At 35.8% G+C, this 21,974-nt stretch overlaps 3 protein-coding genes across 4 annotated transcripts; 2 read left to right on the top strand and 1 right to left on the bottom strand.

The window, feature by feature from the left end:
• Positions 1 to 5: 5 nt before the first annotated feature.
• LOC126745655 (kinesin-associated protein 3) lies at positions 6 to 4,838 on the top strand. Of its 2 annotated transcripts, none has more exons than XM_050453593.1 (2): positions 6 to 166; positions 1,750 to 4,838. In XM_050453593.1, exon 2 carries the CDS (start codon positions 1,760 to 1,762, stop codon positions 4,187 to 4,189), a length of 2,430 nt encoding a protein of 809 aa, XP_050309550.1. In that variant the 5' UTR covers positions 6 to 166; positions 1,750 to 1,759; the 3' UTR covers positions 4,190 to 4,838. The 2 variants fall into 2 exon arrangements, with proteins under 2 accessions (XP_050309550.1, XP_050309551.1); XM_050453594.1 differs by lacking the exon at positions 6 to 166 and adding an exon at positions 520 to 616.
• A 4,010-nt stretch (positions 4,839 to 8,848) lies between these two features.
• On the bottom strand, positions 8,849 to 10,469 carry LOC126745665 (uncharacterized protein C18orf19 homolog A). The gene is made up of 2 exons (XM_050453619.1): positions 9,881 to 10,469; positions 8,849 to 9,522 (listed from the first exon to the last, which is right to left on the bottom strand). Exons 1-2 carry the CDS (start codon positions 10,261 to 10,263, stop codon positions 9,084 to 9,086), a joined length of 822 nt encoding a protein of 273 aa, XP_050309576.1. The 5' UTR covers positions 10,264 to 10,469; the 3' UTR covers positions 8,849 to 9,083.
• An 884-nt stretch (positions 10,470 to 11,353) lies between these two features.
• On the top strand, positions 11,354 to 21,918 carry LOC126745658 (dolichyl-diphosphooligosaccharide--protein glycosyltransferase subunit 2). The gene is made up of 7 exons (XM_050453602.1): positions 11,354 to 11,464; positions 11,522 to 11,847; positions 12,201 to 12,399; positions 12,461 to 12,670; positions 19,580 to 19,847; positions 19,926 to 20,157; positions 21,065 to 21,918. Exons 1-7 carry the CDS (start codon positions 11,443 to 11,445, stop codon positions 21,647 to 21,649), a joined length of 1,842 nt encoding a protein of 613 aa, XP_050309559.1. The 5' UTR covers positions 11,354 to 11,442; the 3' UTR covers positions 21,650 to 21,918.
• The last annotated feature ends 56 nt before the right edge of the window (positions 21,919 to 21,974 follow it).

Consider the following 21,974-nt stretch of genomic DNA (forward strand, 5'->3'; position numbering starts at 1 on the left):
CCCCATATGTTCTGTCTCACTCCTTTTTTGATTTTGACGTACAAAGTCAGCTGATTGGCATTTAAAAAAATGCCCTTTTTTTCTTACCTTAAAATGATTTGAGATTATAAAGGATCATTAGTTAATTTATTAACCCTATACCTGTAGTAGATGCAAGAAACCTGAGGTAAATACGTTTAATTTTCTATACCCTCATGCCTATGGGGCTTACCATAAAGGCATTTTTAATCAGACTATTAAACCTATACCACTTACCCTTAGATTTTAGTTTATATTTAATCTATACTCTAAAAAATAATGTATAGGAATGATATATTTATTTTAAAAAAGAATAAAAGTGAGCACACGTTATTACTTCAATAAAGTCAAGGTTTTTTTCTTCTATTACAACACTAACAAATTGCTTAGTATTTTGAATTTACACAAAGTTTTATACAAAGTAAGAATGTTTTATAAAGATAAAGGTGACTCACATAACTGGCACAAGTATGAGCACCTGAATATGTTGTGAGCTTGAATCATTTATTTACGTCTACAAGTATGATATCCAGTTAAGTTACTACTTCCCTCATGATGATGTAGAACAGACTTGTCACAATATAAATAGAGACTTTAGGTACGTTTTTCTTTAAATTATATACACTCTCAACTCTTCAACTCAATTAGTTTATATTACTTTGAGAAGGGCGAATATATTTTTGCAGTTTTCTGTGATCTCTCAAAGGCCTTTGATTGTATGTTACATCATATCCCGCTGAGCAAAGTGCACTATGGTATAAGAGGTAATATTCTAACAGTTCCAACTTAAATGGTTTAACATTTGAAATCAGTATTTCATATTTGTACAGGTTCGCCATAGGGGTCTATAATCGATCCTCTGCTTTTTATCTTATATGTCAATGAACTCGGCTCACATGTCTAGGTTCAAAGTCATCCAGTATGCTAATGATACCACCCTTCTCAGCTATGGTAAAAATCTTCCAGAACATTAAGTAGCTACAGTTTTAACAACTGATTATCTGCAAATATTCATATTATCTGCGAACATGGTTTGCAGATAGTAATTTATGTCTTAACATAGGAAAAACTGAGCATATCTCTTTTTCTTGAAAAAAAAATGACAGACTAATTGGGAAGCCACATATTAATTTGCTTTTAAAAAAGGTTCTATTACTTCATTGGATTACTATGTTGAATTCAGCATATGGGTCATATTTATTCAAGGCTATCCTATAAGGGAAATCTATTGGGGAAATTCATTTGATTAGGTACAAGTCTTTGAAATGCAGAAAACTGCCACAAGGATATGGTGTTAATAAAAATCCAACTGACAGTGGTTTGTTTAAACGATTCCCAGCTTGTATATTTACCAATGCCTGTTGTATATAAAAACCCACCTTTCTGAATTTGGTACAGTGGGAGATTGGTGCACTTGACACAGCAGTTAAAGTTTACAGACAACTTCAAAAAAGATATACCACTCCTTGTACAGAGTCTTCCACTACTAATATTTAGAAATAATATAAAAAGGCTTATCCTGGATGTCTGCCCATGGATTCTTGAAGAATTTGATTCTTATTTATGCTCATAGTCCTAATTTCTTTAGTATATTGTACCTATAGCCTGTACAGTGCTTAGGTTGATTGCTGTGATTCCTATTGAAGGCAAATTATCATTATTTAATAAATATTGTTTAAAACTAGAAGTCAATTGAGTATACTAACATTCAAGTAAACTATTGCTTTTCAGAGGCATCAAAATGGATCCAGAAGTGGCCAAATATATGCGAACGGAACGCAAACCGGGCTCCCTAGACGTCCATCCTCATTACGACGCAATAATCCTAAACTACGAAGTTAACGTTCAAATTCTAGGCCCCAACGATAATCCTTTACACGGCGAAAAGAAGACATTAAAAAAAACCATAGAATTACCGATGATCAATAGCAGAACGGATCCGCATAGTGTGGCGAGAGAAGTCGTAAACCAATGTGATTTAATTCATCATTCCAGGATTCCCGAAGTGGAACAGATTATTTACTACCTCAAGAAGAGAAAGTTGCACGGAAGTGCCAGGGGTGACTTTGAGAAAAACGGCGACATTAACAACGCCGCTGAAGCGAATTATAATAATCTTGCTGATTATATTGATCTTCTTTACGAGGGTATGGCGGAAAAGGTCAAGGGGGCACATCTGATCCAGATCCTGGCCAGAGATCCGGAAAATCTGGAGGCCCTTTCCAAAAACGAAACTCTCATAAGTGCTTTAGGTCGGGTGCTACGCGAAGACTGGAAAAGAAGCATCGCCTTAAGCAGCCATTTAGTTTTCACCTTTTTCTGCTTCTCTATGTACTCGACGTTTCACCATATTATACTCAAATGCAAAGTCGGCTCAATTTGTATGGACATAATAGATTTCGAACTTAGAAGGTATGACAAGTGGAAAGCGGAACTGGAAGGTGCTCAACCGCCATCTGACGTACCGATCGTAAAGAAATCTTGTCCAAGCAGCGCGAGTATGTCAGAGATACCCCGCAGTAGAATTCCTGAACCTGTCCGTCCTAAATCAGGTCATTTCGGTGATTTAAACATTAAAGCGGCTGCAGAAGTGAAAACTCCCGAAAACAACAAGCAGTTAGATGGTAGCGTGTACGATGAACTTACTACGTCAATGGAAAGCTTAGAAGACAAACGCCTTACCCCCGAACAGAAACTTAAACGTTTCAGAACATTAGTTAAGAAACAAGAGCATTTACTGCGAGTTGCTTACTACCTCCTCCTAAACATTGCAGAGGACGAAAACGTCGAGGAAAAAATGTCTAAAAGAAACATCGCAGGGTTGCTCATAAAGGCCTTGGATCGCAACAATGACGACCTACTAATTCTAGTCGTAACATTCTTAAAGAAGTTATCGATAATGCAATGCAATAAGGACATAATGGCGAATTGCAACCTGGTGGACAAACTACCGAAGCTGTTAAACTCGAGGAGCGCCGACCTAGTCCATTTGACTCTAAAGCTCTTGTTCAATTTATCCTTTGACAATAAGATCAGAAGTAAGATGATTAAAGCGGGTCTGATTCCTAAAGTAATCAGCTTCATGGGTGACGACAGACACCAAGAAGTCGTTATGAAATTGCTCTACCATTTAAGTTACGATGAGGACTCAAAATCCCACTTTGCCGACTCGATTGGGTTGATCGTGGACATGCTTCTACTGAACGTCGGTAACGAGGGTGACAAAATAATGATCGCCCTGTGCATAAACCTGGCAGCTCACCCCGAAATATCCCATCAAATGGCGAGGGAGAACCGACTGCGATCCCTTATAATAAGAGCGTTTACATTCGAGGACAGTATGCTCATGAAACTGATCCATAACATCTCAAACAACTTGGTCGTATCATCGTCTTTTCTAGAATTCGTCGGGGATATTTCGAAGGCGGTGGTCGAGTCAAAGAACCTCGATTTTGTCAGGGAATGCATCGGGATTTTAAGCAACTTGCATCTGCCGGACTTGGATTGGGCGGAGGTGTTTAAGCACTTTAAAATGGCCAATTGGATTAAAAAAATCATAAGCGTAAACAGCACTGATCCGGAATTGGTTTTGCAAGTTATTGTCCTCCTAGGAACCGCTGCTGCAGACGAAAACTGCTCCCAATTACTATGTGAAAGTGGCATGGCTAAAACCCTAATAGATTTACTGAAAACCCATCAGGAGGACGACGAAATCGTTTTGCAAATCGTTTATGTGTTTTATGTGACCCTATGGTATGAAACTAACGTGGATTATTTGATAAATAACACCGATGTGCCGGCATATTTGATCGACCTCCTGCAAGACAACAACAAGAATATTAAGAAAATATGCAATATGTGCTTAAACATTATTTCCGAACACGATAGTTCGTGGGCAGTGAGGATCAGGATCGAGAAGTTTAGGCACCACAACGCCCAATGGTTACAAATGGTCGATTCTCAGCAACTGGAACCCGAAGATGAGGAGGAAGACGAATTGCCTCCTTATTTAAACACCGAGTATTTGAGTCAAGCCGTTGTACGGCCTGCAACTGCGATCACCAAGGAGATGGACCTGTTGGAAGATAAGGAATTCAACGATGATTATTTCGAAAACAGTCACGATGACGAGCTGGATATTATAGAGGATTATGATATGGAAGACCTATAATAATAAGTCCAGTTCGTCGATCCAAAACGTCTATACTAATCTAGTCATTTTTTTTTTGTTACCTATACATTCTGGTATGTATTTGCCGCTTTATTATTTAGGTATTAAATATTAATATACATGTAAATATTGCGATGTTTAGCGTAAGTTATTTATGTTTGCAGCTGTGAGAAAATGCGTGCACTTTTTTTTTTGTTACTAGAAAGAAAAGACAGGACAGGCAGTGACTTATCTAGTTATTTAGACACAGTTTACATGTTTATACCAAAAAAAGGCCAGTCAATAGAGAAATTCAAGAATTACCTATACTTATAGTAAGTAGTTCCTAAGAAAATGGCAAGTTTTTAAAGTACAATATTAAAGTTAGTATTGCAGTAATAGCATTTCTCCAATATTTGTATTACTAATTGTGTTATATGTCATAAGCTTTGTCTGTGTATTTTGCTTTTAAAAGAAGTGGATAAATTGAAGGGCTTCAGACCAGTATAAAGGGCTTAATGAATTTTTGAACTAATGTCCTTATTTTTATTTTTTGCAGTATTTTTTCAAAGTGATTTATTATACAATAAGTGTTTACCAGAGATTATTTTTTTTGTTATAGTTGTTTTAAATGTTATTTTTTTGTTTTTAAATACACCATATATACTTACGCTACGTTATTTTATTTTTATATATCAGATAAGATATTATTACCCCATGTCCACACTTGCATCAATGTCCCCAAGGACACTTACAAGACTTATACTGTCTTGACTAAAAATGTCTTTAACTTTTAGTATAATATTGATAAACAGATTTCAACCCGATATTACGTTACTGCATTTTTGGTCTATACAATTTATTCTTTTGCCTAGTAAAGGAAGAATGTGAACTATTCACATTAACAAATTTAATAGAGGAATCTTTGGTTTTACTTATGTAATATGATGTACATAAAGAAGTATGAAAGTATATAGTTCATATACTGAAAACAAGAGAAGAAAACGGTGTTAATCTGGACATTTTGCTTCACATCTCAGCTGCAGCTGCTCCTTTGCATTATTTTATTAATATATAAGTCATGAGAATGAAATTTCCTTTAAAAAATACAAGTACTCGCTAACATTCAAAATTCCTTTGTAAGACAATTTTTCCAAGAAGTTTGAAGTCACTACTTATAAACCTTTACAATTAATATTTCTTTCTCCCAGGCAGACATAGTACGTTTAAAAGGAATGGCTAGTACTTAAAATGTGACCAGACTTTAATTGTTTGAAAAATATGACTTCAACTGCTTAGATAAAAAATTCAAAATAAAATTCCTTTTCCAGGCATTTGAAGAGGCTTTCAAAGTCAATTAATAATAATAATAAATTTTCCATCCAGATAAGTGAAGTCATTTTTAAGTACCGTAAACCGGGGTTACTTTGTCACCTTTTGAACACACTTTGAATTTGGGTGGCCAAAAATTATGAGTATACCGACGAAATCATCCTCTACAACTACGCTAATTTTTTTTTATAAAAAGCGATTTAGCTAAAAAAAATATATTGATGGTGACAAAGTAACCCCGTGGTTGGGGCTACTTTGTTTATTAATATATATAAGTTTTATTAACGTTTAAAACATCTTAAACGACGTTATACTGACAAAGAAACCCCAGATATGGGGCTAAAATATATTGGCGTGTGTCATATAGGTAGGTACTTAATTTTTTTTAACATCCAATTGGTGAAAAACACGAAAAATAAACAACTTGCTTATACAAAAGTTGAAAAATATTTATTTCTAGTAAACAAAACAAGAAAATAGAAAACAAACTTATACATACATTTTGGTATCGGTAGGTAGTAGGCAATTAATGCCTAAATAAACAGAAACTTTGATACACAACCTTAATGCTGTAGTAAATATACAAAAATATTCAACTTAACATAAACTCAACAAAACAAAATAATAAATCACTGAGGTTAATCAATACGGCACTAAACGTTAAGGCACTAGACTTTAGTTAGGCACATATTCGTCTTCTTCGTCTGTATGATAGGGATCTTCATCCGAACTATCTTCACATCTATCACAAATGAAATAGGGATCCCTACTACCATTATTACAGATGCCACAAATCCATTTTTGGCATTTGCAGCATTTTATCCATTCAACTCGATATTTGTAGTTTTCCCATAAACACTTACAGATGCCACATTTGTTGGAATCATCTATTTTTCGTGTCGATTTTCTTAATGGGAGATTTTTTCTTTACCCTTAACACCCAACTTTGATTTATTTGATGCGCTCTTCGAATTTCCTTTAGAGGTGGATGGTTTTGCATCATCATCGACAATATTTATGGCGCTCTCGCCTACTTCTGAGGAGGTGATCGACCAAACATTTTGCCCTGGTTCTATTTTTTTTCCTCGTTTTCTTTTCTTCTCGGGATTTTGAACTCCCTTATGTTCTTTTAACAACTCAACTAAACTTTCGTCTAATGTTCTCCTAATTTCTTTTTCCTGAACAGCAGTATCGGGAAGTTTTCGTAGAACCTCTTGCGCATTACATGGATATAAGCCGGTGGTGCGAAATCCTGATATTAAATTTTGCGACACTGTGTCACTAATGGCCACCCAAAGTCTGTTCAGTAAAATGGGAAATTGTTCTTTTGGAAATGACCCAGGATATCGACTTTCTCTTCGCCAGCTTTCGAGAATATCACGCCATCTTTTCTTCATTGGTCCGAATACCGCCACATCTAATGGTTGCATTAGATGTGTGGCATTGGGAGGAAACGGGCTCATATATATATCATGTTCTTGTGGTGCCTGTACGACACTTGGAGCAAAATGGCTGGCCAAGTTGTCTCCTACGAGGATCACTCTTTTTTTAGGTTCTCTTGTTCTTAGGACATGTGGAAGTAAAATTTCCTTAAACCATATCTCGAATAAGTTGGCTTCAAACCAGCCACTTGGACTATTTTTGTAAACTGTTCCTGGTGGGCCGCCTTTACAAATATTATTGGCTTTATATACCACCATGGGCGGCAACAAGACTCCACTGGCGCTACCGCAGACCGCAGAACCGCAGAATAATTTTGGACACGTTCGACCCTTTTCGAGTTTCCTGGAACAATGACTTTTCTAGTACCGGGGTCATGAGTGACGTTTGTTTCGTCATAGTTATATATATGATCCCCACTAGAGTCTAATAATGCAGGTGTAATATTTGCAAAAAAACTTCAAAACATCCTCTTGGTCCACTGAGGATCGGGATCTTTTGATATTCGAGGCTATTCGAACAGATAAATTGTTTCGTTTGATGAAAGCACTAACCATATCATCCCCAGGGGTGTTGTCTTTTAATACAGGTAAAGTCCAGTGCAACGATATATTAAAATGGTCACCCGTCAAAACACCAGCATTTTACTTCTCAAACAATGTAAATAGAAGGTGGATGACATTATTTGGCAGGTGGAATGCTGGTGTTTTGACGGGTGACCATTCTAATTGCACTGGACTTTATAAAAATACCCTTTTTATCAAGGTATTTTTTAATAACAGCCTTTGTTAGTGGAAATCCCCATTCTGCCACGACTCCCAAGGATCTTGATATTAACCCTTCTTCTTCCTTACTGAGGACTGTCGGATGTCCAACAGACTTTGGGTGCCTTTCAAGGCATTTATAGACTAGAGTCATGTGTGGGATCCTATAGGTTTGGGCCGCTATTTTTTTGCTCATACCACTTCGAACGGCCTCCACTCCTTTTTCTAAATTTTCTTCGCTATAGTTGGCATATGGCCGGCTGCCAGGGGTTTTTTCGTAGGTCCTCTTGGTTTAATTAGTTACTTGGATCTGTAACAAAACAACTATCATTATGTTTTAAATTGCAGCCGCACATTTTTCCCTTTATAAAAAAAACAATGGCGCGCTACTCGACGTGACAAATTTACCCCGCGGTGACAAAGTAACCCAGGTTTATGGTACTCTTATATGCCTTCAATTGAACCAAAAGTGACTTCAATTATCTGTAAAGTGTCATAAAATTGCTTCGATTGCCTGGGAGATATTTCATTTCATATTTTAGGCAGTTAAAGTCAGTTACTCTCTTTCAGGCAAGGAAAGGTATTTTTAAGAGCCAAAAGTAAATTCAATTGTCTATAAAGTGTCATAGGTTCGACTGCTGGAAGAGATTCAAAATTCCTGTGTTAAAGTTAGACGAATTGTCCAAGCAATAGAAGTCACTTATGAATCTTTGAGTCAATATTTCCTTCTTCCAGGCACATATAGTACATTTAAAAGGAAGGACTAGTACTTCAAACGTGACTAGACTTTAATTGCTTAAAAAATATGACTTCCAATGCCTAGGTAAGAAATTCGAAATTAAGAGCCTTTTTAAGGCAGTTGAAGTCACTTATGAACGTTTAAGGTCAATTAATCTTTATTCTAGGCAAGTAAAGTCATTTTTAAGTATGCTCAAGTCTAAAAATAAACCAGAGGTGACTTCAGTTATCTGTAAAGTGTCATATAATGGCTACGACTGCCTGAAAGAGATTCATAATTCGTCTCAACTTTGTGTAAGACTGTAAAGTTACTATAGCACTTACCTCATAAGCACCTGATTTAGTTGGAGTGACACATTATCCAGCGTTTTTCATAGAACATCACTGATATAAATAAAACATCATATTGTAAATTATTTATATTAATTTTTTTTATATATACATATGAAATAGTTTAACGATAAGAAAAAAGTAACCACTGATATAAAATACTTGTCAACAATAAATCTAAAAAAACATGCTAACAGAAGATATAATTTATATTAAATAGGTACATATATATAATAATATATATTCTTTCACATGTTTATGTCCTAAAGCTACCAGAGTTCAAATCATCTTTACCTAGTGTCATATACCCCTCATGGTTTTCCTTCTTTATGTGATTTGCTTCCTATTACTTTCTCTTTAATATTTTGTAAGCTCCTTTTCGATTCTTTTACCGAAGATACAATACTATCCTTCCTCTCTTTTATTCCTTCTCTGGTATCTTTAACTGTTTTCTGTAAACTCTGGACACTCTCTATCAAATTTTCCCGTTTCTCTTTCATGCCTTCCTTAGTTTCGGCATAAATTTCTTTCAGTCGTTCTTTACTCGGCATGGGTTTGATGTAGCCCCATTTCGTAAGGTAATTTATAGAGACAGTTGTCCCGCCCAATGTTATTGCATATCTTATAGGCGTTGCTATTTTATATAAGCCATAAGTAATAGCAACATAACCCATGCTCGAGTTACGCATCGAATTCACAATTTTTTCATTGAAGTTCATGAATTCCAGCAGGGCAGGTATATCGACACCACTGAAATCAAAACTAAATGTTAGCGATTGTATTTAATAAACATGCAAGGAAAGGATAGAAAGAACAAAGAATTTTCAGAGTTATTTAATTAGTAAGAGTAACTTTCCATTATTAGTTCCATACATGCATCAAGAATTTACTAATATGTTTGTATTAATAGAATAGTTAAATAATCAATTTTTTAATTCAAGAAATGTTTCCAACGATTGACTTTATTTCAAATTTCTTCTTTTCTCTACTCCTGAATGTGAGAGATCTGAGTGAATGTATATCTAATTAAAAGTGTGTTATGTTAATGTTAAACAAAATTAAATTTGGACAGTTGACGTTATAACTACACCTCATCTTGGTTACTTACCTACTAGCTAAATAATAAAATCCTGCTAACCAAGCCGCAGATGTCACTAAATGAACAGGAACTAAAACATACCAATAATCCCTATACATCTGTTTAAACCTTTTAAAAAGTGACAACTTTTCCGGTTTTTGCTCGGGATTGACTTTGTTGTCCTGAGACATAGATGAAAAAGGTTGAAATACTATCGGTAAGGCTTTAGGTATACTGTAATGGTGTTCATATAGGTTATCCCTTATCCTTAAGGCCGAGCCATGTTGAACATGTAATTTTGAATTGCAGTTCCATTTAAATACGCAACAACAGTAAGGTTGAACCGGTAGTTTTATTACGTGGTGCGGCCTCAATTTTAGGAGCACTAGTCTTGCGGATATATTGGTTGCCATAATAGATTTGTGCACTATTTTAAGTCAACCAAAGCGGAAAAACTGGATTTTTATGATGATGGCCCGGTGTACATTATATGACTTTGTTCTGCTTAAATTTCATTTATTTATCCGAATTGGAAAAAATTGTTTAATTCTTTTAATAGTAATTTCGCATTCGCATCACTTTTGAAATGTTAGGTTATGTGTTAACGCATTTATTTATTTATATTTTTTATTTTTGACGTCTGTCAAACGTTCGACGAAATCGTGATCGCAGCATAATTGCTTTAAGTTAGTCCGCCTCCGCTGTATTAATTTTTTATTGGTTTTAATGAATTTATGTTATTCTTATAGTTTTACTATTATTGTTGCATATCTATTTTATTTGCTTACTGTAATAAGGGCGTTTTTTACGTGCGTAGTTACTGCCTCTTTTTTAAGTATACCAGGTGGTGTAAATGTAAGTCAAGCACCAATGAAAAAATAATTTAAATTGATGATGTTTTATTTTTGATGTGCTCTACAGGAACAATTTAATTAGGTCATCATTTAAATTTGCCGCTCGATTTGAGAGGCTTGCCCTTGAACCGGATTGGTTAAATAGCCGCGCCAATAGAGTCGCGTTGTCATAAAAAATATTGGCAATGTTGCCAGTTTTTCATAGAACTCCCTAAATTTTTAAGTTAAACTTTAAAAAATATCTTCATATAAACACAAAAAATATAACGGCAAAAGATTAACTTATAAAATAAATCTAAAATGCCCATCTAACTTTACTGAAAAAAAAGCCAATAAATAAACAATTTTATTGTCTCAAAATTCCCTTATCCTTGGCAACATAAGAAAAAATCCTAGATCTAGCGAATTTTCTTTAGATCTGACCTCACCGCCTAATTGTCCCTTATCTTTATCAAGTTCATTTAAAACACGTCATCCATATGGAGAATAGATTTAAATATGCTGACCTGACCTCGACGCCATATGCCCGTCTCTTTTTAATACACAACGCGCTCCCCAGTTGAACCAATCTCTTTCTCTCTCCTCCCGATCACGTCTCCTTTTAAACGAATACACTTGAGTGTTTTTTCATTCATCTTTTTTTACACAGGCACGCGCGGTACGCTCTAATAAACAGGGACGTGTCAAAAGTATGTATTGAAGTGCCGGCGATTTTATTCAGGAAGAAAAAACGTTAAAATGGCCTTTAAAACATCGTTAGGTAAGCATGAAGCCTTAATTCCCCGCTTTTCTTCATTGTTTCTGTTGTCTTTTTCAGTCTGCTTACTTCTAATCGCAACACAAACCACCCTTTCGTTTGCAAGCATTGAAGGTTACTTTTGCCCTTATTCAACGAAGAAGTTCGAGAATATTGCCAGTAAAGCCCTAAAAACAGAGGGCGACGACCTCGCTGCCATATACTATGGGGCCAACACCTATAAACTGTTAAACCAACCTGTACCACAAGAATTGAAAGTTAAAGCATGCGAGCAACTTCAAAAGTTATTCAAACCCGAACTGGAGGTTGATGCTTTGTTTTATGGGATTTCTAGTCAAAAGTTGTTGGGTTGTGGAGGAAAATTACCAACCGATGCGATTTCTAAGGTAAAATAATGTTTGTTGATAAGTAAAGCGGTAGAGAAATTCAATGTAGACCTAATATGCATTTGATTGAATCTGGGAAATTGTAATAGCAGCATTATTTCCCCCTTGAAAATAATTTGAGCCCAAAGTGGTAATTATTACTATTATATATGATTTATTACTATTATTGCCTTGACATAGGACTATTGTGTGTATAATTTGTTATTCCTTAGTTCACTGTAACCCCCCAGGAAAAAAGAGTTGACAATTCCTAACCTAACTTATTTTTTGTGGATAAGGACAAAGAGCTCATTGAAAAACATAACTGATCTGTTGTGTTACCTAATACAACAATTTGTATGCTTGTTTTTTAGAAAGTGGATGATATTCTCCAAAACGATAAATCAACTGTCACCAACTTGTGGTTTGCAACTGAACTATTAGCATTACTCGGCCGTTCAGTTCCAAACCCTGCAAAAGTATCACAGTTGGCTCAAGCTCAGCTAAAAGCAGACGACAATCTCTTGAGTTTAGCGTATGCTTTGCATTTGGCTAGTCACTTGGGTAGCTCAGGTAAGAAATGCTTAAATCTAGCTCAATAATTGGTGTAATAATGGTAATTTGTTTTTTTTAGGTAAATTTATCACAGAAAGAATCGAAGACATAGTGGTACAAGCCGACGAAGTCGACGGTAAATTGTTGCAATGGGAAGGAGGATTGAGTACAACTTCTCTAATTACCACTGGTTTATTTAAGTTCCCCGCGGCTAACACATTGAACCAAGCTCAGGCCGATAAATTGGCAAATTATTTGTTGTCTAGAGCCACTGTACAAACTCCCAAAGGTAAGTGTCAAATTGGATCAATCTATATTTATGAAAAATTTTACATACTTATCATCATCATTAAGTTCTTACGTCAAATATTAAATATCTTGTATTAAGAAATTATTTACTTGACCCAAAAATTATTATTTCGGTTTCGGAAGATAACTTTTCGAAATTTCGTAATATAACTCACAAAAAAATATAAAATTAAGTTAAGCCTGTCAGAAAACACTATAATATTAATTATAAAGGTACTTAGACAGCTTCACACAATTTTATTTATATTTTTTTGTGGATTACGACTGTTCACAACCAAATACGTATACGAGTATATAATATCTTTATTGTATTTAAAGCCCCTTTATAATTATGTATTTTTTTATTTAAATGTATCTTATGTTTTCATTTTTCATAAACTGTTTTTGATTTTACTTTTTATATTTTATTCACTTAAATAAGTTTTCGCATTCAATATTAAATATCGAAGCAAAATTTATAGCGCTTTTTACGAGGTTTTTTCGAGGATATAAAAAAGAAAAGAAGATAAAATATTAATAACACACTTTTATTTTATATTATGGAAGTCATAAGTTTCACAAAATACATACTAATATTATATAGTTAATATTTAACGTCAACGCAAAATTCAACTCTCTATTATGCTATGAGCATCAAAAAAAAAAAAAAAAATCACAACACTTATTGCACTAGTCTTATTTTTTAAAATAATTTTATGAAACCAGAAGGTTATAACTATTGCCTAGGCTTATGGTTTCTAAGTTATTTACATTTCCAAAACTCTAATACTTGTAGCTAATATATCTGCTAACCAGACTAACCACCTATGCATAACTTAATAAAATTCCTGAAAAAATTAACATGATGAATGACAATGAAACATTGAATTTATTCCTTACTATTACGATCACACTGTATATTATACATATATTTTTCGATATAAGAGAAAAAAAATTAAACGTATATTTTTATAAAAAAGGATTACTTTTCACAGTTACATAAATGTTTGCGCCAAGAATATTTATTTTGTCATAAAATGGTACGATTCTTAGCTCGAAATAATTATCTTATTTAAAGTACATAACCTTTCCTTCAAGTTTTTAATTTTAAAGTAAGAAAATTCTCTTCTGCTAAGATTATATTTTCTTCTTTTAGGAAAATTTATAGCGGTTTTCGCGAAGCAGTCCTGAAGTTGTCCGGGATTCTTTTACCGAGTCTTTTCCTGTATTTTTATTGGTTTTAATATGTCCGCATTTTATCATCGGCCAATCGAAACTTAGGAAAACAATCCCGGACTAGTTCAGGACTGTCCTGTGAAAATAGCTATATAGCTATATTAGCTTCTAAAGAATATTTTAACGCAAACGTCCACCATTTTGTTTGAGATACAATAATAATTTACACAAAAGCTTTTAAAAATCAATGCATGCTTATTTAGTTATTTATAAACTAATCTAGGTATACCTATAAGAAAGTAAAAAATGCATTATAGCCCTACTGAGTATTTTAAATCTACACACGCATATATAGGTACCGGTATAATTTAAAAAAGGAAATTAAAAAAGAACAATAAAAACCACATGTATTTATAATATAAATATACCTTCAAACACAGGCCACAAGTGTTCCAAAGCATTCCGCTTTAAAAAAGAGAAAACTTCACTTACTTCAACTTCAAAATTCATGTTGTCCATGTTGAGAAAACCAAATTCACACACAAAAATGCGATTATACATCGTGTCGCGTTGACAATGCCGCGTCTAACTTGCTAATGACCGGAACGACCAAAGGACAAAGTTCCGACAAAGGGAAAACACCGGGGTTATACCTACGCGACCCAACGCAAAGCACCTGTGACGTTAAAGCAAGAACGTACTCTTTCAACAAGTATCGATAAATTCACAATTTTATTCTTAAAGACAGTTGTCTATAATAGCAAGGATTTAATTTGCTAAGATAATTAGAAAATAATGCGAAGAACGTGGATTCTCTTTTGACAAGATAACGTAAGTTTGAACTAAATGTATATCCTTAATTAAAGATAATTAACAGCCAAGATAATATATTTTCTTGTAATAAGAAGTCATTTTTATCTGTGGGGAAGCCAATAATTGACCCCCTTAAAATTTACATGTTCCGCTCGGCGACGCACCACTTGGTATATAACTTGCGTGGGGCATAAAATAAAGACTGTTACTAATTACTAAACTGGTTTATTGAAAAAGAAAAGACACCAAAAAGCGCCCCAAAACGAACCGTATTATGTAAACTAAAACTGCTAAGAGACTAAAAAAACCCGACGTTAACCTCACATTTTTACAAAACATGTGTCATTAAAAATAACTTTTTAGTACTAGTAGCGTCATCTCTTGAATGGTATACTAAACTTAACACACTAGCAAACTGTAATATTATTTACCATTGTATTCTAACACCCCCCCTCAATGGTAAATCCCTTATTCTAACCCTAACATATTCCTAAATTTACAAAATAAATCATTTCCAAGTGGTTTTGTCATAACATCAGCTAACTGCAGATTACTAGGTATATATTTAATGTTGACAACCCCACCGTTTACCTTTTCTCTAACAAAATGAAATTTAATGTCTATATGTTTAAACGTTTATGAAATTCAGGGTTTTTAGTAAGTTTAATAGCGCCCTGATTATCTTCATAGATAATTACACAAACAAAGCCGTTTAGGATCTTAAAGTCATTTAAAATATTTCTTAACCAGCACGCTTCACTTACAGCTAACGCTAATGAGACATACTCTGCCTCAGTCGATGAAAGAGCCACGTTACACTGCTTTCGCGACGACCATGAAACCGCACAGTTAAAAATTCTAAAGACATAACCTGAAGTTGACTTTCTGTCCAGTTTATCACCGGCCCAATCCGCGTCCGCGTACCCAACAACGATGTCACTTTTATCAGTCACTGATTTTCTTTTATATACTAAACTATAATCTAAAGTACCCTGAATGTATCGCATTACCCTTTTAAGCGCCTGATATAAATCTAAAGAAGCACAAGATTGATATCTACTTAAGATACTTATACAAAGACATAAGTCAGGTCTTGTGCAAAGCATGGCGTACATTATCGACCCTATTAACATTCTACATTTATGTTCGATTTCGGTACTCTCAGGACAATCTCTTTTTAAAACATCATGGCTAAAATTCAAGTCCATCGGAGTTTTACAAGGCTTGCAGTCTTGCATACCAAACTTTTTAAGAACGCCTCGTAAATATTTACTTTGATTTAAAAACATTTTGCCCTCAAGAACATCATGATTCACCTTAATTCCTAAAAAGTTACTAAGTCTACCCAAATCCTTCATTTCATAACTCTCTTTTAACCTGCATTTAAGATTTTCAATCTCATTAAAATCATTTCCCGATAATAAAAGATCATCCACGTATATTAGCAAAAACACCTTAGACTTTTCAGTAATTTTAGTGTATAAACAGTATTCAAATTCAGATCTCTTGAAATTTAAAGCCAACATAAAATTATGAAAAAGTTTGCAAATTTTTCCCTCATTATCTTTAAATCCCTTTGGTAATTCTATAAATACATCATCATTGATATCCCCAAAAAGGAAAGCACTGCAAACATCTAACTGAAAAATTTGCATCTTATACTCATTACATATAGCTAGAAACACTCTTATGGAGTTTAACTTAGCAACAGGACTATAAATGTTATCTAAAGACATGCCTTCAGTTTGTTGAAAACCCTTAGCAACAAGTCTCGCCTTATACCTCACAATATTTCCAGCATCGTCTTCTTTGCGTGTAAACACCCACCTGCACTGGATAGTCTTTTTGCCAGCACTGTCTTCAACCACATGCCACGTACTGTTCTTCTCTAAGGACTTGATCTCCTCGTCTATAGCTCTGGCCCACTCTGCAGCATCACTTCCACCCATGGCTGCCTCATATGTCACAGGTTCACCCTCAACAATACAAGCTGCAGCGCCTAGTATGTAGTCATTGGTCAGACCCTGTGGTGGACGAATCACTCTCCTCAAGTTATATCTGCCTTGCCCATCTCTGACTCGCTCTCGCTGCGCCTCACTGTCTCCCTCTTCAGTAATTGAGTCCTCGGTTGAGTCATACTCTGAATTTTCAAGCTCAAATTCAGCTACTTGAGGTTCTTGGCCACCATTTTCCTGAGGCTCCTCTTCAACATCACTATATGGAACTTCTAACATAGGGGGCTTGGGTAACTCACTAGTAGGGATCTTGGTTGGTGTTTCTTTGACATCTGTAGAAAGATCTGGTAAAAAGATTACATCTCTGTAAATTTCAACTTTCTTCCTATGAGGAAAAAATATTCTGAAGCCCTTAACATCATGGCAATACCCAACAAATATACCAACTTCATTCTTAGCATCCCACTTTAATCTTTTCACCTTTGGAACATGAACAGACACTCGACTACCAAAAATGTGAAATTTTGACAGCTTACATTTTTGTTTCGACCACAACTCACATGGTGATTTGTCTTTTATGTATGTGCTGCCTGACATATTGAGCACATATACTGCACAATTTAAGGCTTCAGCCCATAATTCCTTCTGACCTCCATTTAATAGAGTTCTAGCTGCCTCAACTAGAGTTCGCATCTCTCTCTCAGCACGACCATTTTGCTCAGGGGTGTACACAACTGACCTCTGATGTATAACACCCTTACATCTCAAAACTTCAGAAAGGGGATGGTTTATAAACTCCAAACCATTGTCCGATCTCAGCACCTTCAACTTACACTCGGTAGAGTTCTCAGCCACAGCCATAAAGTCCTCAATGCATCTTTTGACCTCATCTTTATGTTTTAAAAAATAAACAAACCTATATGATGAAAAATCATCCTTCAACAACAAAAAGTACCTGGAACCACCTAAAGATGTCACCTCCATGGGACCACAAACGTCAGCATGAACTAGTTCCAAAGGTTTGGTAGCTCTAGAGCTGCTTTTAACATAAGGAAATTTATGTTGCTTACCCGCCAAGCACTGCTCACACAATTCTTTATCCGCAACATAAGGAATGTTGTGCTTCTTGAGTAGATTCTTTACATGTCCATAGCTTTGATGCACCAATTTCCTATGCCAGCTACTCAAACTTTCCACACTTTTGGCCTGATGACACTCTACAAAGTTACTTGTACCCCTATTTGCACCTACAAATCTCAACTTGTACATATTATTGTCTCTGGTTGCGACAACACAAACATTATTGTCCTTGTTAACAATTTTGCACCCTTTATCATCTGAGACCATCTTAAAGCCCTTGTCCAAAGCACGACCCACAGAAAAAAGATTGAATTTCAGCTGCGGTACATAAAACACCTCATTTAATGTAATTTCTCTCCATATATTTCCTGTATAAGCTTGAACTCTTATAATTCCAATGCCTTTAACCTCCAAAAGATCACCATTGCCAACTCTCACTTTCTGGCTACTTTTAAGTTCTCTCAGAGTCTCAAACATGCTTATATCTTTACACATATGCTCACTAGCCCCTGTGTCGAGACACCAATCTTCACATACCTCGGTTTTGGAGTTACCAACTAAAGCAACTGGCTGGTCACCATCCTTTTTGCCATTTTGATTCTTATTCTTCCGGTGCCAACAATTTTCTATCTTATGGCCTGGTTTTTGACAGAAAAAACATTTCCTTGAATCACTTTTCTTTTTACTTGGGCACTCCCTTGCCATGTGACCAACTTTATTGCACGTAAAACATTTCCTGGCTTCGTTTCCTTTAAGTTTTATTTTACTAAAACCAGCAGCTAAGGCTGTATGCTCCTCTGTGGACTTATACCTCAACCAACAACCTTGAGGTAAGCTCTGCCAATGTTTGACTCTCTTCTGGTACAGACTCCCAAGCACTTCTAAAATGCTTAAATCTGTCCGGAAGGGACATTAACACCTTTGTAATAATCATTCTATCTGACAAAGCTTCCCCGGCTTGTTTCAATTTAGTCTTTAGCTCTTCAATTTGTGAAATGAAATCAGAAACAGTCATACTGTCACTAAAAGACATATTGAAAAATCTTTGTTGAAGTAAATGTATGCTTACTTGAGATTCTCTCTCGAATACTGCCTTCAACTTTGTCCACATCTCACAAGAGGTTTCACATGATAGCAGATGTGTTAACGGGCCTTGGTCAACCCTCAATACAATAAGCTCCTGTGCCTTGGCATCCTTGCTTAGCCAGCTTTCCAGCTCATCCCCAGAGGCTGGTTTCTGTTTTTCACCACTTACAATCTCATAAAGCCCTCTGCCTTTTAACATCACCCGAATCTGGAACTCCCACAGAACCCAGTTTTCATTGCCACATAATTTGACCGTTGCACTTTGCTCTTTCTCCATGACTATTTACTTTGAACACGACACAACAACCGCCCTTGAAACCAACAGCAAAGACGTACCTTTTATCGACAACTCGAAACTGCCAAACTACCGGCTCGCGCACTTTTTTAACTAATTCACAACGACCAGTCTTAATTTCCGGCGATCCGCGATACCTGGGCCCATAACCACTTGCGTGGGGCATAAAATAAAGACTGTTACTAATTACTAAACTGGTTTATTGAAAAAGAAAAGACACCAAAAAGCGCCCCAAAACGAACCGTATTATGTAAACTAAAACTGCTAAGAGACTAAAAAAACCCGACGTTAACCTCACATTTTTACAAAACATGTGTCATTAAAAATAACTTTTTAGTACTAGTAGCGTCATCTCTTGAATGGTATACTAAACTTAACACACTAGCAAACTGTAATATTATTTACCATTGTATTCTAACAATATATCAACAATCACGTCTCGTTTTATCTTGTTGTTTAATCAACATCATCAGAAGCAGAAGTGACTGCATATTTCAATCTTCAGGTGTTTCCGCTCTCCTGGAGGCCACCGCGGCTTTAGCAGCGAGCAAACTGTCCCCTGTATCGATCTCGATAGCCGGTCCAGCTTCGGTCAGTTTGGACAGCCCTAATCTAAAGGTGCAGGTCTCGGATATTCTCGGTCGTACCTTAAAACCCGCCCCCGGTCCAGTAGTGGCCCAGTCAGCTACGAGGGTCGCCGATGACGTAGTTGTCTTAGTTAAGCAGCCCCTCAGCGCCGGCACGAAGGAGACCGAATTCGTTTTGCCTTTGAAGTACGTATCCAATGTCTATTGGGTGTGATAAGTAAAACGTCTTTGGGCCCTAATACCAATAGTATTGTTTTAATTTAGACTTGAACCTGGATATTATAAGATCCTGTTGAACGCCGGCACGCATTCCGCGAATCTTTTTGCTCGAGTACTCGGACCGGTTGAGGTGAAATCGTTCGAAATCGGCGTGACGGACACGGACGGTAGCTCGGCCCCTAAATTGGAGAAGGTCTCTTATCCTAACAAACTGGGCAAGAAGTTGCAGGGAGATTCCAGTCAGAATTTATTGGTGAAATTCACTTTGACCAGGCCGGTAAGTAATTTGATTTTTTTAATAAAATTCTAAGATTAAAAGATCAGTGGCACTTGAACACGCATTAAACTTGTGAAAACACCTCATTTTACTCTTCAGGAATAACATTGCAAATCAAAAAAATAATGAAGAGGGACATTAATTACCTTGTCGTCATCTCTTTATAATCCTTTGTAATGCCTTTACCTAAAAATAAATAATTCCACTGATAATAGTCATATGTGCTCAATGATGGATATAAATAGAGGGTTTTTTGACATGGAATCAAACCCTGGGGCGTATATCTGATACCAATTTTAAACCTTTTATTCTCTGATGATGGACACCACGGTGTTCGAAACATGTCGGGAATTTTGAAAAGCTGAATGTTTAATAAATAGGTGGAGGGATACTGCAGGATTTTCATTTTACCTTCAGTTATATTAATCTCCTTGGGCAGTTAAACTGTGGGTGTGAAACTTTACTTTTTCTTGTTTATCGATAAAATTATAAATACTGATACTCCTTTAATATTTGGCGCAATTCCGAATTCCAAGGACTTCTTTACGTACCATTAATTTCAGGCATTTGAATTCAACTGTTCATATTCCTGTATACCAAACAGTCAAGTTTGAAAGCTGTTTAGAGGTATTAGATTTCCCGATGTAGGTATAGTTAATTCTAGTAAATACTCCTTTAAAACAAAATATTATAACAAGATATGCTATCAATGATTGATTATGTCATTAGGACAAATTAAGTCTTACTTCAATGCTATTGTGTTAGTTAATAAGTTTTAACCTTTTGCCTTAACATCCTTTATATTTGTAGTTTTTCGATGTATTTTGTTTGACCTGATGGAACATCACTACACGCAAATAACACCTAAATATTTCTATGACTGTCATCACTCAATGTTTTCTTCCAGGTCCATCAAGCGTTTATTCGTCTATCCTCGGGTAAAAAAGAGATAATTTTCGTAGCAGGCCACGAATCGAACAACCAATACAAAGTGGAGGCGGAACTGGGTCAAGAACTAACCACCTCCGGCACCTTTAACCTGGAATTGATAATCGGAGACTCGGTAATCACGAATCCGTTCAGGTGGAACGTCGGAGAGTTGGAAGTGAAGATTCCGAACGCTCCGGCGGTCGCGTCACCCTCTAAAGTACTACTCCGAGGTCCCAAACCGGAAATCAAGCACATGTTCCGACAACCGGATAAGAGACCCGCCAAAGCGGTTTCTTTACTGTTTACCGCTTTAACTGCGGCCCCATTTTTGGTTCTGTTGGTACTTTGGGCGAAAATCGGGGCGAATATTAGCAATTTTACCGCGAAAGCGGTACCGTTCCATTTGGGTTTCGGCGCGATTTTGGCACTGTTTACGTTGTTCTGGTTGAAACTTGACATGTTCACCACTTGCGCTTGGTTGATTCCTATCGGGGGATTCACCTTCTTTGCGGGCCACAAACTGTTGAGCCACATGGCGAGGAGCAAAAAGTCTGAGAAGTAGGAAAACAAACTAATCGTTTTCTTTTGTTTGAAGGTGTTTTTTTTCGTGGAAAAAATTATCGTAGATTTTGTACAATAATTGAATTATTATGCACTTTAAACATTAATTTTAAGTGTCCGAAAAGTCGTAAATAGATTGAAGAAATAGTACAATTACAGTGTTTTGCATTTATGACAAATACCGTATTTTATTTCAAGTATTTAATTAGTGTGGATGTTACAGCTGTAGATAATTTTGATTTACGAAATAAATAAAAAATGTTCTTTAAATTTCTCATTTTTATATTCACCATTCTCTTTACGCTTTTCTTTCAATTTACCTAAAA

This window comes from Anthonomus grandis, chromosome 16, assembly GCF_022605725.1.
Source record: "Anthonomus grandis grandis chromosome 16, icAntGran1.3, whole genome shotgun sequence".
NCBI lineage: Eukaryota > Metazoa > Arthropoda > Insecta > Coleoptera > Curculionidae > Anthonomus > Anthonomus grandis.